The 27966-nt window shown below is 53.3% G+C and overlaps 3 protein-coding genes across 5 annotated transcripts in view; all 3 read left to right on the top strand.

Moving 5' to 3' along the window:
- Positions 1–1319: 1319 nt before the first annotated feature.
- Positions 1320–2828, top strand: FKBPL (FKBP prolyl isomerase like). Its single transcript, XM_029243576.1, has 2 exons — positions 1320–1523; positions 1697–2828. The coding sequence occupies exon 2, from the start codon at positions 1771–1773 to the stop codon at positions 2803–2805; it is 1035 nt and encodes a 344-aa protein (XP_029099409.1). The 5' UTR covers positions 1320–1523; positions 1697–1770; the 3' UTR covers positions 2806–2828.
- Positions 2829–3385: 557 nt separating this feature from the next.
- On the top strand, positions 3386–13209 carry ATF6B (activating transcription factor 6 beta). The gene is given in 19 exon segments (XM_029241915.1): positions 3386–3473; positions 3847–3926; positions 4066–4144; positions 4393–4484; positions 5008–5143; positions 8050–8135; positions 8276–8411; positions 8502–8633; positions 8795–8928; positions 9583–9768; positions 9861–9952; positions 10393–10572; positions 10734–10841; positions 11027–11108; positions 11312–11382; positions 11604–11715; positions 11857–11941; positions 12461–12667; positions 12670–13209. Coding segments are annotated over 19 exon segments (2100 nt in total). The 5' UTR covers positions 3386–3391; the 3' UTR covers positions 12690–13209.
- A 5911-nt stretch (positions 13210–19120) lies between these two features.
- TNXB (tenascin XB) overlaps positions 19121–27966 on the top strand; it is a 51351-nt gene continuing 42505 nt past the window's right edge. The window contains exons 1-2 of one of the 3 annotated variants that reach the window (XM_029241906.1): positions 19121–19360; positions 27450–27860. In XM_029241906.1, coding sequence (XP_029097739.1) covers positions 27458–27860 — 403 coding nt within the window. In that variant the 5' untranslated portion in view covers positions 19121–19360; positions 27450–27457. Of the gene's footprint in view, positions 19361–26386; positions 27861–27966 lie in introns of those variants that run through there. The other 2 variants (XM_029241909.1, XM_029241907.1) reach the window with 2 other exon arrangements.

Here is a 27966-nt window from a genome sequence, read left to right as displayed (position 1 = left end):
GCCGGGTGTTAGAGAGCAAACTGAAGAGGGAGTCAAAGTGAGGACGGAGAGTGGGATTCTCCTTCCCTGAAGAGCTGTGGTAGCCCAGCCTGTCCAGGGAGCTGGATGAGCAAGCCTGAATCACAAAGGGGACCTACATGTTTTATTAGGAAGAGGAGGACAAGTTTTCCACGGGTCGCCCAGTGGAGCAGGTTATACCAGTTATAGGTACAAAATATATGACAAACTAAAGGGGCACAGACCAAAGGGTGAAGAGAATGGGATGAGGTTATTCTAGAATCATACTATGCAAACTGTGGTCCATGGCCAGCCTCAGCAGCAGCCAAGAGCTTGTTAGAAATGCAGAATTGGGGCTTCCCTGGTGGCGCAGTGGTTGAGAATCCGCCTGCCTGTGCAGGGGACACGGGTTCGATCCCTGGTCCGGGAAGATCCCACATGGCCGGCGCAGCTGGGCCCGTGCGCCACAACTACTGAGCCTGTGCTCTGGAGCCCGTGGGCCACAACTACTGAGCCTGCGTGCAGCAACTGCTGAAGCCCGCGTGCCTGGAGTTCGTGCTCCGCAACGAGAGAAGCCACCACAATGAGAAGCCCACGCACCGCGGCGAAGAGTGGCCTCCACTCGCCGCAGCTAGAGAGGGCCCGCGTGCAGCAGCAAAGACCCAACACAGCCAAAAATAAATAAATAAATTTAAAAAAAAAAGAAATGCAGAATTGCAGGGCCCACCTTAGACCCCCTAATTCAGAACCTGCAATTTAACAAGTTCCCCAGATAGTGTGTAGGCACGTCAACGTTTGAAAAGCACTGTCTAAGATTTCTTGAGGAAGAAGAGCTTGAAAGGCATTAATGAATATGGGGTGAAAGGTAAGGCAAGCTTCAGGTGGTCCCCTAAGGGAATAGGACCGGTTGGGGAGAAAGGTTTTATTTTGAAGCACCCTGGATTGAACGGGCGAAGAAGCAGGCGGGTTGACTCTGGCTGGGAGCCCCGAATGCAGGAATAAGGAGAATAGCACAGGTGGGCCTGAGGTCGCCAGATATAAGGACTGGTCGCTGCCGTGTGACACCAGCTCCACCACTCCCCGCTATATTCTCATTCGCCCCAATCTCCCATTCCAGGCCTTCTCTAGATTTTCACTCTCAGTAGCCTGGCCAGCCGTACCTCGCCTAGTTAGGTTTGATTTGGCCTAGCTCGGTTGCTAAGGCCTGGAGCTTCCCGGTTACGGGGGTGTGGCGGGTGAGCGTGTGGGGGAAATGACGTCACGTCCAAAAGGCGGGCTAACCTGACTTCTCCCTCCTCCCGATTGGCCACCAGGATTTTAGCTAGATTCGCTGTCTCGCGGGCTCCAGGGTTAGCCGTCAGTGTATCTGTCCAGCTGTCCCCTGCCCACCCACCACCACCCCCGACCGTCCTCTCCGCCTGGGGCAAGACTCCGAGGACAGTACCTCAGTAGCACTTAGCTTCGGAAAGAGAGGTGATTTGAAGGGTCCGGCTGTTGCCGCCAGGCGAGGCGCTTCGACCGCCCAGGTACTTTTTGACTCGATCGGTGTCCGTAGTTGGGACGGCTACCCAAGCCGCAGGGAATTGTGGAACTTATAGTTCTGGGTTAGTTCGGGGCTGGAACGGAGGCTCGAGCCGGGAAAGGAATCTAAATAAGATTCCTGCAAATGACATTATTTTTATTTATTTTTTTAAATCAGGTGCGGACCTGAACCTGGTCCATCCCTTTCTGACCAAAACTATTTACCCACATTGGAAAGGACCAGGCACCTAAATGGAGACGCCACCAGTCAATCCAGTGGGAGAGAAGGACACCTCTCAACCGCAGCAACAATGGGAAAAGAACCTTGATTTAACTACTCAGATTAGGCAGCAGCCCCGAGACCCTCCTACTGAAATCCTTGAGCTCAGAGTGAGCCCAGATTCAGACAGCCAAATTCTAGAGAATCCTCAAGAAACTGAAAAACTGGCCGCTGGACTTGAAGGAGACTCTAAGTCTCATGGATCAGCCAGTGAGGTGCCAGAGCCCCTTCAAGCCTCTGATCTCTGGTACTGTCCGGATGGGAGCTTTGTCAAGAAGATCATAATCCGTGGCCATGGCTTGGACAAACCCAAGCTGGGCTCCCGCTGCCGGGTACAGGCTTTTGGATTTACTTTGGGGTCAGGGCTGCCAGAGGGCTGGACAGAGCTAACTATGGGGTTAGGCCCATGGAGGGAAGAAACCTGGGGGGAGCTCATAGAGAAATGCCTGGAGTCCATGTGTCAAGGCGAGCAGGCAGAGCTTCAGCTCCCTGGGTGCTCTGGACCTCCTGTCAGGCTCACACTGGCCTCCTTCACCAAGGGCCGGGACTCCTGGGAACTGGAGGCCACTGAGAAGGAGGCCCTGGCCAGGGAAGAACGTGCAAGAGGCACAGAATTATTCCGAGCTGGGAACCCTGAATCGGCTGCCCGATGCTATGGACGGGCTCTTCGGCTGTTGCTGACTTTACCCCCACCTGGCTCTCCGGAACGAACTGTCCTTCATGCCAACCTGGCTGCCTGTCAGTTGCTGCTAGGGCAGCCCCATTTGGCAGCCCAGAGCTGTGACCGGGTTCTGGAACGGGAGCCTGGCCATTTAAAGGCCTTGTACCGAAGGGGGGTTGCCCAGGCTGCTCTTGGGAACCTGGAAAAAGCAACTGCTGACCTCAAGAAGGTGCTGGCGGTAGACCCAAAAAACCGGGCAGCCCAGGAGGAGCTGGGAAAGGTGATCATTCAGGGAAAGAAACAGGATGCAGGGCTGGCTCAGGGACTGCGCAAGATGTTTGGCTGATTAAAAGTTAAAACCTTAAAAGAAACAGGAACCTGTGAAGTGTGGTCTATGCTGTGAGATTTGGGGGGTGGGGGTGGGGGTGGCCCAGAGGGAGGGTTTCACCCATATCCCACTCTCAGCTTTTGCCTTCCTAGGGGAGGTAGCAGTGGTCTCAGTGTCCCCCTTTACCCTTTTACCATTAAAAAGCCATATGGTCACGTGTGCTATGTTTTGGGGGGCTTATCCATCTCCGAAGATGAATAGAAGCCGTCTACACTTCTAAATTTAGGACACGCTGGGGGGGTACAGCGAAACTTCAAAACCTGGTAGCTCCGTTTCCTAGGCGCTTTCTGGCTGGGTCCTGTTTGGCGCATGCGCAAATTTCACTGCCCGATGCTGCGGAGGTGCTAGCCTCCTGCCGCACTCCCATTGGCCCGGCCTGTACAGCCTCCTCTTCTATTGACTCATGTGCTCAGTGCCCAGGTCTCTTACTGGTGGGTAGAGCTTCCGGGCCGCCCCCTTTTTTTTAAGAGCCAACTGATTAGTTGATGATGGGGAGAGGCGGGCCTTGGGAGCCGTCTCATGGTTGGGGGGGCGGGGGGGAAAGATGGCGGAGCTGATGCTCCTCAGCGAGATTGCGGACCCGACGCGCTTTTTCACCGACAATTTGCTGAGCCCGGAGGACTGGGGTGCGCGGAGTGAGGCCTCGGGGAGGGGAAAGGGCTGTGGCGTACTGTGACCCTGAGGCACGCAGGAGGAAGCGGAGGCCCAAAGAGGAAGGCTGGGCAAATACGGAATGCACCATCTGAAGGAGGGCGGAACGGGAGGCTAGTTGTGCTTTCGGGGGATGCGGGAGTTGGGGAAGACCTCCACTCCTGCGGAAATATGGAGTTGTTCCGGGGTCGGGGAGGGAGGGGCTGAAGTTCTTTGGCTATATCACTTTTCAAGTGGGCGGGCGGTGGGTCTGGCCGAGCCGAGCCAATGAGGGATGGGTCGAGGGCTTTGTGTGGATCCGAAGGCTGCGCTACCGGAAGACCCCCCGACCCTCCGCACCTCTTGCAGACAGCACCTTATACACCGGCCTGGATGAAGTGGCCGAGGAGCAGACGCAGCTCTTCCTTTGCCCGGAGCAGGATGTCCCGGTATCGCTCCCCAGCCTGGTCTTTTACGCTTGGTGGGTGAGGGTGGTCGCAGAACCAGGACTCATCCCTAGGCCTGAGGTCATCTGGAGCCACCCCTTCATCCTCACACTCCTGCCATCTAATATCCTCCCTTATTCAGTTTGGCAGCAGTTCCCTGGACTTGGGGATGGATGTCAGCCCTCCTGAACCCCCCTGGGACTCTCTGCCTATCTTCCCAGGTAAGCTACCCTGTGTGATTCCCTCATCCAGAAACCCTGAGCTTCCGTTGTTTCCCAGAAACTGCAATTCCTCTTATCCTCACGCTTCCTCCACCTGATTGCCTGTGTACTCTTCTCCCTCTTTGATTCTTTATATGTGTTCGTTCCCCCTTGCCCCAGGGAGGGGTCCTTACCCCATAATCCTGGGCACTTTTTGGACTCTTGTCAGGCTCTGCTTCCAGGTTATTTTCTAACCCCTTTCTCTCCAGATCTTCAGGTGAAGTCTGAGCCATCCTCCCCCTCCTCTTCCTCCTCCCTCAGCTCTGAATCCTCGCGCCTTTCTGCAGAGCCCTCCAGCCAGGTGAGAGTCACCTCCCTCCTACTGTCTGTGGCAGGGACTCAGCTCCCTCGACTTCACCTATAGATGCTGAGGAAATGATTTGTGTGCTGTGAGTCGTGGGGTGTTGGTGGGGGGCTTCTTTTCTGCCTTTGCCATTTCTTTTATATCCTCATTTTTCACATTTCCATTCTTTGGTTGTCTAGAATTGAAGGTGGAGTTTTTTAATATACAGAGAAATGTGGCAGCCATGGGGGGCCTGGGAAGAAGAGAGTTGTTAACTGCTGAGAATTCTGGAACTTTTCTTGTCCAAGTTGTCCACTCGAAGGCAATATTTGAAATCATGAGACTTCATCACCCCTCCCAGGAATAAAATAGAAAGAGAGAACCAGGGGCCAGACACAGCCTAGGGAGATGCTGAGTATGAATGTCAAGTAATTGGTGATTTGTAAGCTCGAAAGCTTTTGTTCTTGCTCTTACTCTCAACACGTCCTTTGTTTTCTTTCCTTGTTTCTGTCCCCCCTGCTTTACCCTGACTCGTACCCAGGCCTCTGGTGTAGGGGAGGTGCTGGTCGTGAAGTCAGAGTCCTTGACACCCTCACTCTGCCTCCTGGGAGATGATCCAACATCCCCATTTGAAACCGTCCAGATCAATGTGGGCCCCACCTCTGATGATGCCTCAGGTAATAAGAGCCTGCACCATCCTCAGGCTTTACCAAGGTAGAGTGTATGTATGCGTGTACACACGTGCACGCGCATGTGTGTATGGGAAGCGGGAGTGCAGTCAGCAGGACGGGGAGGAAAAGGTGGGGAGGAGAAATGGCAGATAACCAGGAGAGAGGCCGGGAGCGGGAGGGAGGATTTCAGCAAATCACAGCCAGCGAAGCACGGAAGAAATGGGGATGATTTTTCTTTCTTTTCTTGTTCCTAGTCACCTGTTGTGTGATTTAACTTCCTGTTGCTTTGCATAAACTTGCAGACAGTTTAGGGCATTTTTATCTATGTGACTTTCCCCCTGAAGGTTTTATTATAAAAATTTTCAAACATACAGAAAAGTTGGAATACCATATACCCAACTCCCTACAAGTAACATTGTTTGTGCCGTTTTGAAAAGCGTTATTGAGTTTAGTTACTCTTATATGTTTATTGAGCAGCTACTCCATGCCAGATACTGGACACGGTGCTGGAGTTGCAAAGGTGAAGAACACGTTAACCACCACACTGACTTGAGGCCCCTGTAGTGTGGGGCGGGGAAGAAAGCCAAGCAATGTGTACTAATTCTAGGATAGAGCCTGTCACAGGCACCCTGAAAGCTCACAAGAGGGGGCCTCTCACCCGACTGGGGCTGGCTCAAGGGTGTACTCTAGGCGGAGGGGTTTCCTGAGCCGAGTTTCAAAGGACACATAGGAATTAGCCAGAAGGAGAACATGGGGACTGGTTGTGTTTGTAAGGAACCTGCATCTCTTTAGAGAGGATGTGAGGTGGGGTAGTAAAGAAGGGCCAGGAGATGCAGAGGCTGCAGGGCCAGGTAGGAACCCTGCTAAGGGACTCTTAGCTTTTTTCCTGTGGGCAGTTGAGAGCCTTTGAAGAGTCAAGCAGGAGAGCAATATTATTAGAAAGAGGACTCTGGTGGCAGAGTAGAGAGTGGATTGCAGAGACACAAGAATGGAAGCAGAAGGAGGACCAAGAAAGAGGTTCATGCGGTTAATCAAGTAAGATACTCAGCTGCTGAGAAGAAGGCAGATTTGAGGAAGCATGAATTAGAATGGATGAGTGCAGTGACCCCCCTGGGCGTTGAAGAGAGATAGGGGTGAAAGAGTGTGCCTGGGTTTCTGGCTAGGGCAGCCACCCGGTGGGTGAGGGTACCGACCACTGGATAGAGCCTGCAGGAGCAGGAGCCCGCTGGTCAGGGAGCACGTGGTGAATTCAGTGTGGGACGTGTTGGTTATTTTATTTATTTTATTTTATTTTTTTGCGGTACGTGGGCCTCTCACTGTTGTGGCCTCTCCCGTTGCGGAGCACAGGCTCCGGACGCGCAGGCTCAGCGGCCATGGCTCATGGGCCCAGCTGCTCCGCGGCATGTGGGATCCTCCCGGACCGGGGCACGAACCCGTGTCCCCTGCATCGGCAGGCGGACTCTCAACCACTGCGCCACCAGGGAAGCCCCCATGTTGATTATTGATTTCAAAGCGACTTCAGGGTTTCCTAGCACCGCCTCCCTTTGGTTGAACTTTAACCAGAAGCTAGAAGGCAAGAGAGCCCCAAGGTGCACTCCATTCATGTTTTCCCCCGGGGCTCAGAGTAGGGCAGGGAAAGATGGAGAGTGGGTTTGGAGGGACAAACAGCTCATATCCAGCGTACGATTAAATGTTACAAAGAGGACAAACAAAAAACGGATTGAAAAGTCTGTAACAGCGAAAAGATTATTGATGGTTTTGTAAAGGATAGTGGTTTTGGAGTCAGAGTCTCCCCTGGTATTTAGGTATTTTTTGAGGGCCTGTACTTTACCCATCACTTTGATAGACATGAAGCATAAGACATAATCCTTGCTTTTGGAGAGTTTCATGAGGTTTATAACACATGGTTAATAGCTCAAACAGTGGTCACCTCTGAGGAGGGGATCTGGGTGTCTGGTTGACAAGGAAGGGAATGAAATTTCCTTTTCACTGAATTCCCCTTCCTTCCTTTGGGATTTTGTATCATGTGACTGTATTACCTATCAAAATATATAAGTAGTTATGACATTTTGAAATAGCAGTAGTGGCAATCATATAGTTAAGTATCCAAATGCGTGCTGTGGACCAGAGGTAGTAGCGGACCATCGACCTCAGGGCTGAATCTGGCCCTCGGACGGGTTCACCTCCATGGGGCAATCAACAGGTCTTATAGATAGGTTTTTTTTTCTTTGTTTTTTTTTTTACTTTTATTTTTATAGATAGGTTTAACAGAAACCATGAAGGCTCAGAGGTGACTGAGCTTTGAAGGCTGACAGAAGGAAGAGAATCTGTATGAAGGGACAAGCAGTGAGCCCTGTTTAAGGCCAGTTGAATTTGGGTGAACGGCGAGGCTTGAGAAAGGAAGTGACCAGCAGGCAGCTTGGGAGTCAGGATCAGGGTGCAGGGGGGCAGTCAAGGGTAGGGATGCAGACTGGGCAGTTGTCAGTGTGGCGATGCGTGATCGCGTTGGGCCAGGATGAGGTGGAAATCCAGCCAGACAGGAATCTGGGCCCTTACGAATGCTGCCGAATCCTCCTGCTTGGGCCTCCTCCATGTGAATGGACAAGGTGTGTGAGGAAGAAAGAGGGAGAGCAGAAGCACAGGGGCAGCCTTGAGGGAAGCTGAGCAGCGGTGAAAACAACTGATAGGGGCCACGGAAGGAGAAAGGGAGTCCTGGGTAAAGAGGTAGGAGGAGAGGCAGCAGATTAGCAGCTCCATGGTGCCCCTCCTCTGGATTGCCCTCCTGGGCCAGAAGAGTTTTCCTTGCAGGTACAAGGAGAAATGACCATGTCTCCCATTTCCCCATCTTAGCCCTCTTCTCTTTCAGTGTTTGTCTGATATCCAGCTTTTTGTCTCATCCCACTGTCCCGCAGATGTCCAGATTAAGATAGAGCCTGTCTCTCCATCTTCCTCCATCAACTCAGAGGCTTCCCTGCTCTCTGCGGAGTCCCCCAACCAGGTGAGCATCCACTTCCTTCCTCCCTCCAGCATGCCGGTGCGTTCCTTCTGGCTCTCAGAGGTGTGAGAGCTTTCTCTTCTTCAGCTCCGTCTCCTCAGCACTCCTCCTGACTCACATATCTTCTGGAATGCCCCACGTAGGCTTTTATAGGAGAGGAGGTACTGGAAGTGAAGACAGAGTCCCCATCCCCTCAAGGGTGTCTCTTGCGGGATGTCTCAGGCCCCCCACTTGGAGCTGTCCAGATCAGCATGGGCCTGTCCTCTGATGGCTCCTCAGGTAATGAGGCCTCCTGACACCTGGAGTCTCTCGCAAGAGGCCTATAGTCCTGACATTTCTTCTTCCTTCCTTCCTTTCACCTTCCTTCAGGCAAACCCCTGCCCGCCCGGAAGCCACCACTGCAGCCCAAACCTGTGGTGATAACCACTGTCCCGATGCCACCGAGAGCTGTGCCTCCCAGCACCACTGTCCTTTTGCAGCCCCTTGTCCAGCCACCCCCAGGTACTGAAGAAGGAGAGAAGAAGGTGGCCTGGATTGACCTTCTCAGGGGGCTCACAGCCATTGAGCCTCCCGACACTTGGGTGCTCAGGTGTGGGTGTGGACACAAGGAACCCACCTGACTTCCAGCTCTCTGACCTCCTTCTCCTGTCCACTTGCCCCAGTGTCCCCAGTTGTTCTCATCCAAGGTGCTATTCGAGTCCAGCCTGAGGGACTGACCCCCCCTGCTCCACGGCCTGAGAGGAAGAGCATTGTTCCAGCTCCTATGCCTGGGAACTCCTGCCCGCCTGAGGTGGATGTAAGCATTTACTGGGGAGGAGAGGAGTAGGGCTAGTAACGGGAAGAGAAGAGAACTGTCGTGGGAGAGAACTGTGGAGTGAGAAGGGAGCAAAAAGTGAGGAAGCAGGCCCGTAAGATGGTCCTGAAGGTTAACGTGGACCTCTTTTATATATGAGTATCTACTCCGTGTAGTTTTAGGATCCTTGGGTTTGCTACCCCTGCAGATGGAGAAGTGGGCGTGGTCTTAGTACATCAAGGGCAGGGGAGTCATCCTGTGTTAGAGAAGAGGGAGGCTGCTTCCTAGGGGAAGACCAGGTAGACTGTTCTCTAATTTTAGCAAGCGTCAACTTCAGGTCCTAAAAAGGAGAATTGAGAAGAAGGAAGACCACCCATCAAGGAAAGGAACTGAGGTTCCACCAAGAACCAGGATGGGGGAAGTTCCTCCTATAGTCTAACTTCTCTCAGTGCTGAGGAACAGCATTAGGGAGTGGTTGAGAGAAGGGCCCCTTCCCTGGAATGTTTTGGCAGAGAGGAAGAACCTCTCTCTGGCTCTGTAGGTAGAGCTCAGGAAGGCAGGAGAGTGGCCCCTGTGAGCTCTGGTGATCGGTCCCTGGAGTTGGGGGTGTGGTGCCCCTCCCCCCTCTCCCTCTCTCTGGCCCTTTTGTGCCCACAGGCAAAGCTGCTGAAGCGGCAGCAGCGAATGATCAAGAACCGGGAGTCGGCCTGCCAGTCCCGGAGGAAGAAGAAGGAGTATCTGCAGGGGCTGGAAGCTCGGCTGCAGGCTGTGCTGGCCGACAACCAGCAGCTCCGGCGGGAGAACGCTGCCCTCCGCCGGCGGCTGGAGGCCCTGCTGGCTGAGGTAAGACCCGGGTGTCCTTGGGAGACCCGTGGGAGTACGGGCTCCTTGGGATGACTCGCCCTCTCTGGCTTCTCCCTTTCTCTGCATCTTAGAACAGCGAGCTCAAGTTAGGGTCTGGAAACAGGAAGGTGGTCTGCATCATGGTCTTCCTTCTCTTCATTGCCTTCAACTTTGGGCCTGTCAGGTGAGACCCTCGTTGCCTCCCCAGAGCCTTCTGGGTGGAGCCCACCCCCCGGCTGCCTGATTGCCTGCTCTGGCACAGTCACTTTCATTACTTGCACACAGACAGCTCTGATGTCCTTGGCACTGATGGTGGGTGTATCCAGTCAGTCCCTTCTTGTTCCCTCATTGCTCTCATAAGTGTTATGTCCTGGAGGAGATGGTGGTGAGAACATTGATAAAAATAGTGACTATTAAGTGCTTAGTGAGTTCTGGGCCCTTGGTTAAGCACTCTCCTTTCCTCATGTTTTCTGGCTCGATGAGTAGGGACTGTTCTCATTCCGTCCTACAGATGAAGAGATTCAGTCTTGTAGCACAGATCGGAACCAGGCGGGCCCTCCCCCTTAATTAGCCCCTCAGTAAAGCTGGAATTCTTCCTCGTGCTCTGTCCTTTCCTATCCACAGCATCAGTGAGCCTCCTCCAGCTCCCATCTCTCCTCGGATGAGCAGAGAGGAGCCTCGACCCCAGAGACACTTGCTGGAGTTCTCGGCGCAAGAGCCAGTTCACAGAGTCGAGCACCCCCAGCATCCCTCCCAGGGTCCCAAGGAGACCCAGCCCAGCTCCACGGGCCAGCCAAGTTTCAGGTGAGGAGAGGGCCCTCTCTCTTTTGAGTGTGTCTTCTCCCCCAGAGTGACCTTTCCTTTTGAGGGGAGCTGGAGTTGCTCTCTTGCCAGCATGACCTTCTCCGTTGATGGGAGAGCACTGGGCGGCCTCAGGTCATTGCCTCGTCCCTGCCTCACTCCAGGAACCTGACAGCCTTCCCTGGGGGCACCAAGGAGCTGCTGCTGAGAGACCTGGACCAGCTCTTCCTCTCCTCTGATTGCCGGCACTTCAACAGAACCGAGTCCCTGAGGTGTGGGGCATTCACAACTGGGGCGTCTTCCCTCTTGTCCCGAGGCCCCTCCGCAGACAGCCTGGCTGTCATTGTGTGCTGAAGCACCAGCTCTCTGTGCCCTCTCTCTTCCCTCCTGTGTGCGGGCGAGGAGAGTGGGAGCCTGGGCCTGGCACAGAGGTTTTACCCGCCCTCTGCTTCCCCAGGCTTGCTGATGAGCTGAGCGGCTGGGTCCAGCGCCACCAGAGAGGCCGGCGGAAGATGCCCCAGAGGCCCCAGGAGAGACAGGTAGGAGGGGGTGGGGCTGGTTCAAGGAAAGCCACTTGAAAACAAGGGCTGAATGTCCTGGGGATTTTAAGAGGGCATCTTGTTATGGGGCTTTGGGGGCAGTAGGAGGGTGGGTGTGCGGTGGCGTCAGCTCCCAGGGGCTGTCTGTTTCTTTTCCCTTTTCCCTCCACCCTCTTCAAATCCTCAGATACTTCTCCTTCCAGAAGTCTCAGCTATGGAAGAAGTCGCCTCCAGTTAAGGCAGTCCCCACCCAACCCCCTGGGCCCCCAGAAAGGTGAGTCTTGTGGGGGGGCACTTATTTGTTAAGTGAGGTTCCACTCTAAAGAGCTATACCCTCAGGAGCTGTCCTGTGCTCATCATCATTGCCACCAATGGCGTGATGCTCCCCTCATCCCCTGGGGGTCTCCTGTCTTTCTCTCATCCTTTCCCCCTTCCGCACTGGGAACTGGGCACTGGGCTTAGTTCCTCGCCAATCCCATTTCCCTGCCCGCCTAGGGATGCTGTGGGCCAGCTGCAGCTATATCGTCAACCAGACCGTTCGCAGCCAGAGTTCCTGGATGCAATTGACCGAAGGGAAGACACATTTTATGTTGTCTCCTTCCGAAGGGTGAGTTTCTCCTCCTGGCCCCATCCCCGTCACCCTGGGTTCCCCAGCAGTCTGCCTGCAGGTTGAGGCTGTAGAGTAGGGCCGGGGAGCCTGTCAACATCTTTTCCTCCACCCTCCCAGCCTGGCCCCTCTTTTTCCCAGGACCACTTGCTGCTCCCAGCCATCAGCCACAACAAGACCTCTCGGCCCAAGATGTCCCTGGTGATGCCCGCCATGGCCCCCAATGGTAATTCTTTCTCTGCCCAGTGTGGGGAGGGGTCCTGAAATTGAGGAACAAGGAAGTTCCAGTGGGGAGACCCAGCATGAGGAGTTGAGTGGGGAGATGGGGACAGGAGTGGTAATTCTAGAGAGATGCTAGATGCATGGGTGAGAAGAAGCCAGAAATGTCTGGAGAGAAAAATAAAACGCAGGACATGGCTGGGAGGAGGATGAGGGTGCGGGTCCCCCCTCGGTGAAGCTGCTTAGGGTGTGCGGGCAGAGGGCTGTGGGCTGGGAGCCTGCCGGCCTCTTCTTTTTGTTCTCTTGCTGTCCTCTCCCCTGTGACCTCACACTCATCAGTGTCATTTGTCCCCCGACTTCCTTCCTTCTCCCTGCGCCAACTCCCTCCCTCCCCTCTCATTTAACTCCCCCTGGGGCTCTGCTTCCTCGCCACTGCCCTTCCCCCACTGTCCACCTCTACCGTTCTGACCCCTCCTCTCCGTCTGCCTCCCCCTTCTCCTCTTCCCTAACTCCCCCCTTCTCGCAGAGACCGTGTCAGGCCGGGGGCCCCCGGGAGACTATGAGGAGATGATGCAGATCGAGTGTGAGGTCATGGACACCAGGGTGATCCACATCAAGACCTCCACGGTGCCCCCCTCACTCCGAAAACAGCCGTCCTCAAGCCCGGGCAATGCCACAGGTGGCCCCTTGCCAGCTTCTGCAGCCAGCCAGGCCCACCAGGCCGCCCGTCAGCCCTCTACCTCAATCATCCCTGACCTCTACGACTCACACTGACTTAGAACTGGGGGGCAGGGGGTGGGGGCGACCAAGTGGGACTGTTTCGAATTTTCCTGATCCCTGGGCTGGGGGCAATTGGTAAAGGAAAGACAGGGTATGGGGGTTAAGCACTTATTTGGAGGTGGGGGGAAGTTTTCCTCTCTTCTCACCCCTTTTTGGAATATAGGGCTCCTCTCATTTCTGTGAACCCCGTGTCCCTGCTTCTTTCTTTGAGGGTGTTGAATGAGCTTAAGTTTTGGGGTAGGTGGGCTCCTGTACACTCTTTATTCTTTTGTTTCTGTTTGGGGGGTGGAGGTGGGAACTTAGTCCCCAGGCGGGACTAGGGAAGTTTTTACATTTTGGAGCTAGTTCCTGAGAGTCAAGGAGGAGAGGTGGAGGGAGGTCAGGTGTATGTATGTGCATATCTTCTTTTTTATTATTAAATAAACAACTTGGAGGGAGTTGAAGGAATGGTGCCTGCCTAACTGGTTCGTGACGGGGAATTCTGGGGAAAGTGACTTGCATAGGGCCAGTGTTCAGAGAATCAAGTACTGAAGACATGGCTGGCTCTGGGGTGGGGTGGGTGTGTGATTGCAGAGCTCACGTCATCCCCTTATCCCCACCCCTGCAACGCGGGTATGTCTGCTGTCTAGCGGGGGAGCGGGGGAGTGGGGGAGTGGTGGAGGGCTGTCCCATGGCGTGACAGGCTGGAGGATGCAGATCCCAGAATGTGTCTGAGTAAACAGGAAGGACAAGGGGCCCCACGCCCTTCAGGGTGAGCGTCCTCCCTGGGTCCTCTGCATTCTTGCAGGTTCTCCCCGACCTTGCTTTCCAGGACTAGCAGCTTGAACTAACAGTGGAGATGGGGCCAGGGGCTGTGAGCCCAGAAAGGAGGAGACACAGTGGAGAAGGGGTCAGTGTTTGGAGGGAAGGGGCACGTTGAGGAGCATCTCCTTAGCCCTAAACTGGAGGAAACTGAAACATGAGAGTCCAGTTGAAAGAAAAGGAGGAGCACGGGGCCAGCAGGAAAGGCTGTGTTTTCTAATTAGGAGGAAGGGGAACAGGGCAACGTGTGAGGGGCCGAGTCTCACTCAGCCTGGGGGGGATCCCCATCAGCAGCTCCTGTCCAGCAGCACCACGGGCCTGGCCCTGCAGGAGTGTCCTGGGTCAGCGGGAGGGTGTGGGCTAGGCCTGGGCTCAATGCCCAGGTGGCTGGACAGGGGCTGCCCGGGCCATAAGCCGAGGGCTGAAAGCGGGAAGAACCTCACGTGTTCAGCCAGGCTCCCCCGCTTCCCCATTACTGTGTTTGGGGTGAAAACAGACCAAGTAACTATGGCAACCTGGAACCTAGGGCCCCCAGGAACTAGGCCTCTCCTCCCTCCAGAGGGCAGCCCTGGCTCCTCCGCCAGCACTTCCTGTCCCAAGGTCCCTCCAGCCGTTTCCAGCCTTATCCAGGCAGTGAGTGCAAGGAGAACAGGGATTTTGCAGGCAGAGCACCTGAGTTGGAGTCCCTGCTTTGCCTTTTGTTAGTGGGTGTCCTTGGTAGGTAACAAACACTCTGAGCCTTAGTTTCCTCATCTGTAAGATGGGGTACTCCTTACCTACTTCTCAGGGTTGATGTGGGGAGGAAAGATGACGTGCAGGCTGCCTGGTCCTTAGTGGACACACTTTTCTCTCCTCCCCTGCTCGTTTCTCCCTCCATTTACATTGTCCTTTTCTCCTCAGTTCCGCTTTTCTCCCATCTGGGTCCATCACTGTTTCATTGTCCCATCGCTTTTTCTCTTTCCTGACCCCAGCTCAGGAAAGTGCTTGAAGTTGGCATCTCCGACTGGGTGCTCTGGAGTGGGGCATACAGCTCCTCTGGCTTAGTGGCAAGGGACAGCTGGCACTGTGGTGTGAACCGAGAGTCAGACTCTCTTGGCCAAGGGCATGGGTGGTGGGAAGGACCAGGAGAGGCGTGGAGAGTGGGTGTGCTGTGGAGGGGGAAGGCAGGTCAGTCTGCCGCCCTTCAGGCCCACGTGGGTCTCCAGCTGCAGCCCCGTCGAAGGCCACCGCAGCATGCTGGCCATTGTCACTCCTGCACCTCCTGTTGGCCCCCTTCTGGCTCAGACCCTCTTTATCTTTCAGTTCTGCTGCTTTCCTTCCTCAGAGTCTGCCCTTCGTTCCTCTTATCACCCCTGACCCACTGTCTCTCCCTCTTCTTTTTCTCTAGACTTCTTTCCTGCCTTTCTTTGCCCTCTACCCACCACGAGTCATCACCTTCTCTTTCAGACCCTTTATTCTTTGTTCACCTGTTTGTTTCTCCCGGTTTTTGTATTTTTCCCTTCCTCCCCCTCTGCTTCACTGTCTGCTCCCTTTCTTTTTTCTGGGTCTTCTCATCTCCTCCTGCTGCGAACCCTGTGTGCACCACCCCGTTTCCATGGCCCTTTCCACTCCTTTGTCCACATTCCCTGTCCCCTTCCATGACTTCCTCTCTTCTCCCCGCCTCAGCCCTCTCCTCCTCCTTCTGCCCCCCCTTCTCCCTTCACCTCCCCACTCCGGTCCTCTGTCCTCTTCCCAGCTGTGGGGCCAGCACTGGAGAGCCTCACATGTTTGCCTCATCGTTCTGCTATGGCTTCTGGATATAGCACATCTGGATTCCGGGGCCCAGATGTGTGGTTGCTACAGCGACCTCGGTCCCTCTGGTAAATATGGGCGCCCACCCGCCCCAGAGCAGAGAACAAAATAATTGTGTGACTTTCTTTTGTCATGAGATAGAAATGTCCTCCCCCCTCCCTTTGCCCTACACCCATGTCTCCAGGCAAAGGAAGTTTTAAGGGTCCAAACCCTTCCTCCTGTGGCTCTCTTGCCCCCTTTTCAGCCCCGACCTCTTAGTTCTCTCCCATCTTTGATCTCAGGCTCAATCTTTTCTCTCCACATTCCCCTTCCTCACCATCTCCCTCCTCCCAGATCTCAATAATGGAGCGTTGCCCGCCCCCTGACTTATACTTGGCAATTTCTTCTGAATCTACATAAAAACTGGATGCGGAAAGAAGTTTCAAAAATCCACATCACCCACCCTTTCTTCTCAAACAAGTCCACCGGAAGCCCCTTCATTTATTTCTTCCCTAAGTCTTCAGTCTCTCTGGGGCTGTTCTTGTGGGAGGGGAGGAATACAGGCTTTGAAATCAGAAAACCTGGGCTGAGGCCCACCTTCACCACCACTAGTGAAGTCCCCAGGACAAGTCCCTTAATATCTAAGAGCCTCTGTTTCCTCAGCACAAAGTGGGATTAATAACGTGCTGCGGTGTAGGAAGGGCTTTGTAAACGGAAGCCCAGTACAACTGTTTTCTATCTTCCCGAGTCTGGGACTGCTTCCTTGGATCGCAGCCCCTGGCCTCTCTTTGCTCCCTCTCCCCATCCTTCAGGCCCTTGCCCTCAGTTGCCCTTACTCTTCTGTGTCTTCCTTGACTCCTCCTTGGCTTTCCCTTTCCTTCCTTGCTGTACCTTTTATCCCTTATCCTCCTGAGGGTAGGACAGGAACTTGGAGCTTCATTCAAGGATGGAGGCCCAGAGCTGAAGACACCTGGACTGAGGATTCAGAGATAGCCAAAGCATGCAGACGGCTCTTGCTAAGACCCCAGCCTTTCTTTCTGCCCATCGCCTGGGACACCTCAGTGAAGGCAAGCCGGCTCTGACCACTGGACTTCCCTGCCTTTGCCCTGGGGCTCCCTGCCAGACACTCTTGCCACACCCTCCTCTCCCAGTCATTTCACAGCTCAGTATTGACGGGCATTTATTTATTTATTTTAGTTATAAAATTTTTGGCTGCGTTGTGTCTTCGTTGCTGCGCGCGGGCTTTCTCTAGTTGTGGAGAGCGGGGGCTACTCTTCGTTGCGGTGGGTGAGCTTCTCACTGCGGTGGCTTCTCTTGTGGTGGAGCGCGGGCTCTAGGCACGTGGGCTTCAGTAGTTGTGGCGCACGGGCTTAGTCGCTCCGCAGCATGCGGGATCTTCCTGGACCAGGGCTCGAACCCGTGTCCCCTGCAATGGCAGGCGGATTCTTAACCACTGTGCCACCAGGGAAGCCCTTGACAGGCATTTATGAAGCACCTGCTCTATGCGAGGCCCAGTGCTTTTCTGATAAAATGCAAACATATATAAGACATAAGCTCCTCCAAGAGCCTGAAATCCAGGGCGTGGATGACATTTTGGATAATGATTATCTCAGAACCTGGAATTATGTCTGTCAGGCCTCCAGTGGCTTCTTCTAATGCCCTGTGAGCTTGTGAATGTCTGGAGTCCCGCACCCTTCTCTGACTCTGGCATCCCGTCTCTCCTCAGAAGTGGACTTCCAAAACACCCCAGGGCCATCCTTTCAGCTCTTGCTTCTTTCTCTCCAGGGTCTTCTGGCCACTGTCTGGGCCAAGTATACCTGTGGTGACCATACTTCCTAAATAATAAAACCAAGGGACTTCTCTGGCGGTCCAGTGGTTAAGACTCCATGCTCCCACTGCAGGGGGTGTGGGTTCGATCCCGGGTTGGGGAACTAGGATCCCACATGCCATGTGGTGTGGCCAAAAAAATAAATAAAATAAAAATTTAAATAAACATAAACAAAAAATAAATAAAACAAAGACAGGGTATAGGACCAAAAAGAAGAAAAAAAAAAAGGATATGACCATTAGAATTACTAGAATCTGGGGTATCAGAGAATATCTGTTCTCTGCAGTCTGCTCTCTCCACATAATGCTGTTTCAGACCCTCCTTCGTCCTTTCATCTCCTTTCCCCCAACCCCTGCCTGGAGATCTGAGGGAAGCTGTTACCTATTCCAGGCTCTGGGGGCTTCGGGCCAAGGCAGAGGAAGGAAGCTGAGCCCAGCTCTATCCAAGAAGCTGATTTCATCCTCCCCATCAAAGCCAGTAAAAAAAAAAACAGCCACACACACACCCAGACACACGGACACACAGGGACACCCACGCGAGGGAACATGCAAGCCTTCGCCCTCAGCCACTGGGAGTTCACGGGGCATAGGGCACAGCCAGGTGCTGGGCCAGCGCGCCCTGACCCAGGATCACCACACCCACGACCCTGGGGACCTGACCAGGGTACGGACACCTGTGCCCCAACACAAGCGGCAGAATCGGGCACACACAGCCTCCTGCCCGTCCCTTTCACCCATGACCTGTGACTTGACCAAGCTGCTCCTCAATGGTGAGGATTGTAGCTGGGTGGCAAGAACTTTATCCTCCGTGTGAAGCCTGGGATGGGGTCTCCCTCAGCCTGGCTATTTCTCATCTGGCCAAAGTCTCCTTTTCAGCCCCTTGTCAGAGTGGCAAAGCACATGGGGAAATGAGACCAGAGAAGCAGCCCAGCAGCCTGATGTGGGTGTGTCTGCCACCCTGCCCTCTGGTCAGTCTTCCTGTCTCTGCCCGATATCAAAGTGACCTCTTCCTCCAGCCCATGCCTCTCTCCCTACCCCTGCTCCCCTGCAGCACCCAGACATTAGCCTTCTTCCACTTTCCAGAACGTCACCTCACCATTTGTGCCCCCACCCCCATATCTGCACCTGCCTTTCGCTCTTTCTCCATCCCTAAACCTCCTAACTTTAGGGCTTCCCTTCCCTGTCTCCCTTGAACCCCACCTTCTTTCCCAAGTCTCCTATGTCCTGGTCTTCAGCCAAGCCCTTGTCCAGCCAGTGCCCAAGCCTCATCCGTCATTTCTCTAGGAATTTGCTGAGGTGAGAGAATGAAAAGGGGTCCTTTATCCCGAGCTGAGAACCAGAGATTGAACAGTACAGATGGGGAGAGGCAGCACGGGGACAAGGCAAGAAAAGGGGAGAGTGCAGGTGGCAGCAATGGGGCCGGGCAGAGGCAGAGGTGGGGACAAGGGAAGGCCCCTGTTGCAGAGGGATGTAGGCTTGGGAGGGAGGTTTCCTCCTGCCACCCATCCCCTATGCTCCCTGCCCTGCCGGGAGATAATTAGTTGGGGGATGAAGGAGTGGGTGCTGGGCAACAGACAGATGGGGCAAGATCCAAGCTGGAGCACTGTGGCAGCTGGGAAGAGGTGGGGAGGTGCAGGGGAGGGAGGAGGGAGAGGGCCTGGACATGGGAAAGGGTGTTGCTAGAGAGGAGAAAACAGAGAACAGGGGCAACAGGTGGAGAAATGGTGGAGGAAAAGGAGAAGTGGCATGAGGATGGAGCTGTCAAGTTGGACAGAAATTAGGGTGAGGAGGAAGGGTAAAAATGGGATAAGGAAAGGATGTGGGAGGTTGGACGAGGGCTGGAGGGGGTGAGATGAGGATATTGTGGGACCAGTGATCCCAGATGGGGGGGGTCGGGGGGGTCGCGATGACGGCGGGGGGAGAGGAGGGGTGGCATGTGATGACGTTGGGAGGGCCTGGCAGGGGCGGGAGGGCGGGAGGACCTGCCCTATCTCCGCTCCCCTCCCTGACCTCATGCTGGTCCTCCCCTTCTCCTCCCCCTGCTCGCTGCAGCCTCCCTCCTTCTCACTGTCGCAGCCCAGATCGACGGTCGGGTGGCGGCTCGGTGAGCCCCTGCTGCAGGAAACAAGCAAAGGGACATCCAGGAGCCCAGGGCTGCCAAGGGGCGCCCACCCACCCTGCCCCGAGAACCCCCTTCCCAAGGTCGGGGACAGAGCAGGTGCAGACACCGCAGCCACTTGTTACTCAGGTAAGGAACGGCACTCTGGGAGAAGGAAGGAGGAGCCGGGAGAGGCGGGGACTTCTGTCCCCACACCCCAGGTGAAGGCTGGCAGGAAAGCCTCCCAGGAGAGCCTCCCAGAGCGGGGACTTTCCATCGGGGCAGAAGGAATAGGACCATGCGCTGGAGACTGGACTCCCTGTGGAGGGTGTGTCTGGGAGGACAAGTCAGTGTGGGTGTTGGTGAGGGGTGGGGGCGGGGCGGATGCTGGGGTTTGGACAGGACTAGGCATGGCACCAAGGTGGAGGTGGTTATCGGTGAGCCGGGGCTCTGGGCCCTGGAGTTGCTGGGGCTGGAGAAGCCAGGGCCCTCGCGGAGCTGGTGGCCAGCTGAACCTCAGGAGGAAAGTGCTGGTGGAACCCCAAGCGCTCTGGCTGGAGCCGCTGAGCCAGAGCTCCAGGAAGGTGCCCTAGGGAGCTTCTTTGAGCACCCAGATGGGGACTCCCCAGGTGGCAGCACGTGGATTGCAAGGCCCGGGAGGGAGTTCTGGGGGTCTGGAGCCTTTAGGAAGTGCTGAAATGAAGCAGAGTCAGGACTCTCAGGTCTGGGAAGGGCACGGAGTCTGCAGAGAGAATCCTAAAACTTGTTCTTGGCAGAGAGCTTTGCACCCATGACTCACGGTTCAGCGGGGCTGTGATGACTGAGAGATGCCTCCAGGGGCACAGGGGCTCCGTCTTCGCTCCATCCCCCTTCCAGGCTCTCCTGCTTCTGTTCGTCTGAACCTCCCCCCTACACGTGACACACCCTGGGTGGGACAGGCGGGACCCTTATCTCGCCTGGAAAGAATTTAATGGCTTGGAAACAACTGGAAATGGAACTGAGAGGAACTACTGGGAAGCAACTCGGAAACATGGAAACACCGCAGCTGCTGTCTGTCGGCTTCCAATCCCCGCCCACTTCCCAGACCCTCGGCCCCTCCCCTCTTTCCCTGGCCCTGCCTCCAAAGCCCTGGGGACCCAGCACCTCAATTCCTCAACCTTCCTTTCCCTTCAGTCCTGGTCTCTCGGTGCAGGACCAGAACCCACCTTCTATCTCTCACTGCCCCCAAAACTCTTTCCCCCTGGGGGTCCGGAAGTCCTTTCTTTTAATTTTCCCATTTCTCTGGCCCATTAGCTCCCCAGAGTAAGGGGCATCTGGATCCTCCAACTCCCCCCTCTCCCTGTATCTCCTGGTCACCTGGTTCCAACCCAGTATCTGGAGCCCGCCCTCATCTCCCTCCTTCATCTCACAGTCCTGGAATCCTTCTACCTTCACTCCTCTTGTGCCATGAGGAGCAGAGAAAAGCATGGCGATGGGGCCAAAATCCTCCACTTTTGGAACATCCCTCACGGAAGCCAGCCCCTCTCCCCACTTCTTGGGACCTACAGTCCCTGATGAGCGAAGTGTCAAAGTTGGCCACGACATGAATAGCCTGCATGCTGAGTCATAGCTTTTGGGAAGATGCCCCCCGTCCCTGCCAGCCCTCCAACGCTGGGGAGGATGCCGAGAAGATGAAGCACCCCAGATGCAGCGGTAGGGGAGGGTGATGAGGGGGAAACACAAGGGACACCCAACTTTTCTGCTTTCCTAGTGCTGAGAGAGGAGCGGGATTCTTCCAAGACTTGGGAATGGGGAGCTGGGGGGTGGTGGAGACCCGGCCAGAGAGGGGTACTGGGAAGGAGGCTCTGGGGGTGTGGCCTGTGGGGGCAACTCCTCTCCTCTCAGACCAGCTTCACTGCTTTCCTGCTGCTTTCCTTCCTGCTGCAGAGACCCTGCCCCTTCCCCCCACCACGTGGGGAGAGATGCAGGATTTGATTGTCAGGGTAGGGAGACTGGACAGCTCCCAAAGGCCTCCAGGGGTGTGGGGCACCCTGTATCCTCTGCTCCCCACTGGAGAAGGGCCTCCTGTGTGGTTCCCCTCACTCCAACTAAGTTCTTTGACTCACATAGCTGCCCTCTGAGCCAGTGAGAAATCAGCTTTTTTTAGGCATCACCCAATGACTAGGTGTGGAGGAAATGTGAAGAGAAGATTATGTGTGTGTGCCCGTGCACATGCTCAAATGTGTGTGCCTGCAAAGATGCAAGCTTCTTTGGATAAATATGAGTATACGTATACAAGAAGTGTGTTCATATTTGTATTTGTGGAGGAGCGCACATGAGTACATTTGTCTGTGTACGTGTATTTGTGTGTGCACGCACCCAGTGATGTGCACGGCCTTAGACACAGGGCAACAGGATTTGAAGGTAGGTCAGAGCCCACCTCATGCCCAAGGCTACACTCCAAGCTGAGAGAAGGGCTGAGGGGCCGAGGGAAGGGCAACTCTCTGCCTGCCAGGTCTCTCTGCCCAGGCTTTGTCGGGCAGGGTGCCTCTCAGTGTGGAAACGCTCTGTCCCTTAGTCCAGCTCCCTTCCATCTCTCGTGGGGTGGTGACGGGGTATGATGGCTGGTAGCCCCGGAAACTTCTTTCTCTCAGACTCAGAGGAGAATTTTAAGTGTAGGAAGCCAGGAAACGTGTGCGTGTTGCAAGGAGGTGCGGGTCACAGTCCCTTCCCTCCTCCCCAGTCAGCATTCCCACCACTCACCCTGCCCTCCTTCCCACTCCAGCCTCTCTGGTCTGGAAGAACTGGGCACCTGCTAACACCTCTCCTTAACCCTTCTCCTGAACCTGCCCCCAGCACCCTCCTCTGTTACTATAGCCCCCTCTCCTTCACCCCGAGCGCCCCACTACCTTTCCTCTCTAACCCTTGTCTCCCTGTGCCCCCCAATTCTTGCCTCAGTGGATTCCACAAACAAACACAACTTGGTAACCAGCACTGAGATCAAGAAACAGGATGTTCTTAGCACCGCAGAATTTCCCCACCATGCCCCTCTGGTCACTACTCCCCCGAGAGTGCCACACTTCTGACTTGTAACACTACCAGTTGACGATTAACGTTGTCTAGACTCAAACCTCACATAAATAGAATGTTTCAGCACATCCTCTTTTGTGTCCGACTTCTCTGCTCCACCCCGTGTTAGTGAGACCCATCCACGCTATTGCATATAGTGGTAGTTTGTTCTCGTTGCTTTATTTTATTCCACTGTGTGAACAAACCACACTTTATTTAATCCATTCTACCGATGTGAGACATTTGGGTAGTTCCCAGTTTGAGGCTATTATGAGTAGTACTGCTGTGGTGGGTATATTCCTCGGAGTGGAAGTGCCAGGTCATAGGGTTGGCATATAGCTCTAGTAGAGTTGGTAGATTGTGCCAAATGGTTTTCCAAAGTGCCTGTACCATGCAGCCCTGCCAGGATCCACACCTGGCCTGCTCCCTGGTCAACATCTGCCCCAGCTGCTCTTTCTAACCAACTTACAGCCCCAGACACTGTCCGTGGTCCTAGCCCTGACCTTGGTCCTGTCCTTGGTTCCAGCCCTGATGCTAGTCCTGGGCTTAAGTTGAGCTATGTAAATTGACTAAATATTTATATAGTCAATAAGTATTTATCGAGCACTTACTATGTGCCAGATGCAAGGATATAGCAGCCAAGAAAAGAAGCGGGTGCTATGCCTGCCCCCATGGACCTTACAGTCTAGCAGGCAAGATTGAGTGTGGGCAAGGAAGTAATAAAATAATCCCGCAAATAAATATATGATTATAAATTGTCATAAATACTACAAATGGGAGTTACACAATGCTGTGATGTCACGTGATAGGGGGAACCTGACCTGGGCAGGAAAGGTTTCCTGAGGAAGTGATGTGGGGTTGACACCTGAAGGACGAGGAAGCCAAGAAAAAAGGGAAGAGCATTCCACATAGAGGAAACCATAGATACAAAGGTCTGGGGCTGGGAAGAGTGTGGGGGACTTAAGGCCAGTGAGACTGGAGTGGAGAGAGGGAGGGAAGTCTTATGGGGGATGAGGTGGGAGAGGTCAGCTGAGGCCAAATGATGCAGGGCTGTCTGTCAGTGTTTGAAGAGCATTCGGAAGGGCGACACCGAAGAGTTTTAGGGGGAGAGGGACATTCTAGTTGCCTTCGCAAGATTATAAGGGGGCAAGAATGGAAGCAGAGCGACCAGCAGTTGTCAAGCAAAAGGTAGATAGTAGCTTGGACTATAATGATGCTTAGAGGGAGAGATATAAGCAGATTAAAGGATGTTTACAGTAAAATATGGGTAAATATGATGAAACACAGTGGTGTTGAACAGGCTGTTGGGTTCCTGGCCCGTGAGGCTGGATGACCGAGGCTGGGGCCGTGAGCCGCAGTAGAGAGCACTGAGAGGGGACGCAGTACGGGAAGGATGAACGTTGAGTTCAGTTTTAGACATGTTGAATTTGAGGTGCCCAAGAGGAGAGGCCAAATAGGAGGTTGGATATATTGCTTGGAGTTAAGAGGAGAGAGTTTATATGTTGGGGTATAGTTTGGAAATTAAAGTCATGGGTCTGGATGAAGGTACCTGGGTGGACGACTACTGCAGTAGGTCTCAACTCTGGCTGCACATTGCAGTCACCTGGGGAGCTGTTAAAAATACTAAAGAAAATTCAGTCACTCTAGCCACATTTCAAGTGTTCGAGAGTCAGTGATCTCTCCTGTCTACCTTATTGACAGCACAGATACAGAATGCTCTAAAATGGAGGATGTGGTCAACAGTATCCAGTGATTTTGAGAGAGATCAAGTAAGGTGAAGACAAACGTCTTTTAGATTTTGTGACACTGAGATCATTGGGAGACCTTTGGGAGGGCTATTTGGTAACCTTTGGGTTGAAAGGAGATCGGGAAGTCAGGTGGGAACAGATTGAGGCATGCATGGGATATAGGGAAATAGAAATAGTGAGTATAGATAAATCTTTTGACAACTATGGCCATGAAGTGGAGAAGAAAAATATGTGGTGGTTGGAGGGAGTGTGAGATTGGGGAAAAAAAATTTTAAGTATATTTTTGTATATTTTGTGTATTAAGTATATTTTTGTGCATATAGTGAAATGCACATATCTTAAGTGTATAGCTCAATTAATTTTGATTATGTATACATATGTTTAACCACCACCCAGTTCCAGGTACAAAATATTTCTAGTAATTCTATCCTATCTTGTATTAGCTCTGCCTGTTTTTGAACCTCATATAAATAGCCTCATTCACAACGTTCTTTTTTTGTGTATGGTTTCTTTTGCTTAGTGTTATGTGTGCGAAATTTGTCCATGTTGTTGCATGTAACAAGAGGGTGTTTTTTCATTTTGTTTGTTTGTTTATTTGTTTTGTTTTGGTTTTGGCCTCACCGTGCGCCTTGCAGATCTTCCTCGACCAGGGACTGAACCTGGGGCCCAGCAGTGAAAGCGCTGAGTCCTAACCACTGTACCACCAGGGAAGTCCCAAGAGGGTGTTTTTGTATAGTATTCCATTTTATGACTATGCCCCAATTTATTTATCCATTCTACTGTTAATGGACACTTGAGGTGCTTCCAGTTTGGGCTAATATGAAAAAAATCCCATGAACATTCTTGTACATGTCTTTTGGAGGATGTACGCAGTCGTTTCTGTTGGATATTTACCAAGAAGTGGAATTGCTAAGTTATAGGCTGTATGCCTCAGTAGAAACTGCTTACTGGTTTTCCAAAGTGGTTGCACTCATTTCTTTCTTTCTTTTTTTTTTTAAATAATATTTATTTATTTATTTTTGGCTGCGTTGGGTCTTCATTGCTGTGCGCAGGCTTTCTCTAGTTGTGGCGAGTGGGGGCTACTCTTCGTTGTGGGGCACAGACTTCTCATTGTGGTGGCTTCTCTTGTTGCAGAGCATGGGCTCTAGGTGTGTGGGCTTCAGTAGTTGTGGTGCATGGGCTCCGTAGTTGTGGCTCACGGGCTCTAGAGCACAGGCTCAGTGGTTGTGACGCACAGGCGCAATTGCTCCGCGGCATGTGGGATCTTCCCAGATCAGGACTTGAACCCATGTCCCCTGAATTGGCAGGCAGATTCTTAACCACCGTGCCACCGGGGAAGTCCGGTTGCACTAATATCTGCTCCTGCTTGCAATAAATGAGAGTTCCAGTAGCCTCACATTCTTGCCAATATCGAGCAACAACAGTCCCTTTAATTTTAGCCGTGCTGGTGGATATTTAATGGCATCCTGTTGCCGTTTTCATTTGCCTTTCCTTGATTACTGGTTTTGTTCTACACATACATATGTTTATTGTTTATATATTAATTGGCCCTTTGGCTATATTCCTTACTGGAGAGCCTGTTTCTTTTGCCACTTTAAAAAACGGGTTGGGCTTCCCTGGTGGCGCGGTGGTTGAGAGTCCGCCTGCCAATGCAGGGGACACGGGTTCGTGCTCCGGTCCAGGAAGATCCCACATGCCACAGAGCGGCTGGGCCTGTGAGCCATGGCCGCTGAGCCTGCGCGTCCGGAGCCTGTGCTCCGCAACGGGAGAGGCCACAACAGCGAGAGGCCGCGTACTGCAAAAAAAACAAAAAACTGGGTGGCCTGCCTTTTGTTTGTTGTCTTTGTTTTGAAGGAATTCTTTAGTTTAGATTTTAATCCTCTCTCTCACTCTCAATAACTGTGTCCTACTCTCCCCTTCATATATAATTTATATACATATATATTCATATTCTGACATATCTCACCTATTTTCTCCCACTCTGTAGCTTGCCTTCTTATTCTCTTAATGGTGTCTTTTGATGACCTCTATGGTTAAGTTTTGTGGTTAGGTTTTAAGAAATCCTTTTTTTTTTTTTTTCACTTTGGCTGCGTTGGGTCTTCGCTGCTGCGCGTGGGCTTTCTCTAGTTGCGGTGAGCGGGGGCTACCCTTCGTTGCGGTGCGCGGGCTTCTCATTGCGTTGGCTTCTCTTTGTTGCGGAGCATGGGCTCTAGGTGCACAGGCTTCAGTAGTTGTGGCGTGTGGGCTCAGTAGTTGTGGCTCACGGGCTTCGTTGCTCCGTGGCACGTGAGATCTTCCCGGACCAGGGCTCAAACTCGTGTTCCCTGCGTTGGCAGGCAGATTCTTAACCACTGTGCCACCAGGGAAGTCCCTATATATTCATTTTAAATTAATTTCTGTAGGTGGACATAAGGTAGAGATAGACTTTTTTTTCCCATGTGGATCTTCATTTGACCCAGGACCATTTATCACAAAGACAGTTCATTCTCCTCTTAATTGCAGTGGTACGTTTTTCATTAATCAGGTGACCACATATGTGTAGGTCTGTTTCTGGACCCTATTCTGTTCTCTCTATCCTTGCACCTTTGTAATGTTTTGATATTTGATACTCGGTAATGTAAGTCCTGAGGAAGAGGGGTTTTTTTGTTTTTTGTTTTTTGTTTTAAACAGGAGCTTTTTGAGCTCATATGGGAAGCTGATGGGAGGGATCTAGTTGAGAGTAAGGGGCTGAATACAAGACAGAGGATAATCTACACCTTAAGGTTTCTGAAAGACAATAGGAGCTGGGACCCAGGTGCTTGTGGAAGGATTAGTCTTTTATATTCATCCACTGATCCATTCAACAAAAATGTGTTGAATAGCCCCCGCGTGCCAGGACAGATGAGGTCCCTGTTCGTATGGAGTTCCCATCCTAGCAGTGGGAGAAAGATAAACAAGTAGCCACACAAACAGTTGATTCAGGCAGCAGTAGGTACCTTAAGAACATAAGCAGAGGACCCTGTGCTGGGGAGTGATGAAAGACTGCTCCAACTGGGAATCAAGGAAGACCTCTGGGGCTCAATGACACGTGAGTTAAGATCTGAACGAGAAGGAGACAGCCTCCGAGAGCTCAGTGAAGAACGTCCCAGACAGAGGAGACATATAGTGCAAAGGCCCTTTTGTCTAATGTAATCTTGTAGTGTCTGTGGAACAAGCAAAACAGACCAGTGTGGGTGGAGGGGGTGGAGCAGGGTGACCAAATGATATCAGAAAACAAGGTAGAGACAGATCTGCCCAAGGAGGGTATCCGTTAGGGTTGGGCTGAATGTGGATTTTCCAACATGTGAGTTGGGTAGATTAGTTGTGGGTGGTGGGACTATGGGTGTGTGTGTTGGGGAAGGAGGGCATTCATCTTGTCTCCTTCTCTGTGAAGCTGCTCTCATATGTGCCCTCTCTCCCTGCAGCCTCCTGAATGATGCCAGCCCAAGGTTCCCTAACCTCCAGCCTGGCCCTCCTGGTGCTGCTGGGCACAGTCAGAGCAGGGCCTTTCTCTTCACGGTCCAATGTGACACTCCCAGCCCCACGGCCTCCTCCCCAGCCAGGAGGCCGCACAGAACAGCCAGGAGGGGGAGGCCCTTCTTCTCAGCTTTACGAGCACACCATGGAAGGAGGGGAGAAGCAGGTGGTGTTCACCCACCGCATTAACCTGCCCAATTCAGGTAGCTGTGGCTGTCCCCCAGGCACTGAGCCCCCTGTCCCTGCTTCAGAGGTGCAGGCCCTGAGGGTCCGGCTGGAGATCCTGGAGGAGCTGGTGAAGGGGCTCAAGGAACAGTGCACTGGGGGATGTTGTCCTGCTGCTGCCCAGGCTGGCACAGGTGAGCGGATGATCCCAGGAAGGGGCACAGAAAAAGAGGAAGGTGGAGAAGTGGGTTAGGGTTGGGTGGGCATCGCTAGTCTATAAAGGACCTCGGTATGAGTTAG

The sequence above is a fragment of the Monodon monoceros genome, unplaced genomic scaffold (assembly GCF_005190385.1).
Source record: "Monodon monoceros isolate NGI ecotype Baffin Bay Population unplaced genomic scaffold, NGI_Narwhal_1 Super_Scaffold_3, whole genome shotgun sequence".
In the NCBI taxonomy this organism is placed as follows: Eukaryota; Metazoa; Chordata; class Mammalia; order Artiodactyla; family Monodontidae; genus Monodon; species Monodon monoceros.
The sequence above is the reverse complement of the archived record's forward strand: the minus strand, read 5'-3'. Positions and strand labels throughout refer to the sequence as shown.

Coding starts and splice junctions, on each gene's coding strand:
- FKBPL (XM_029243576.1), top strand. CDS start 1,771: ATGGAGACGCCACCAGTCAATCCAGTGGGAGAGAAGGACACCTCTCAA.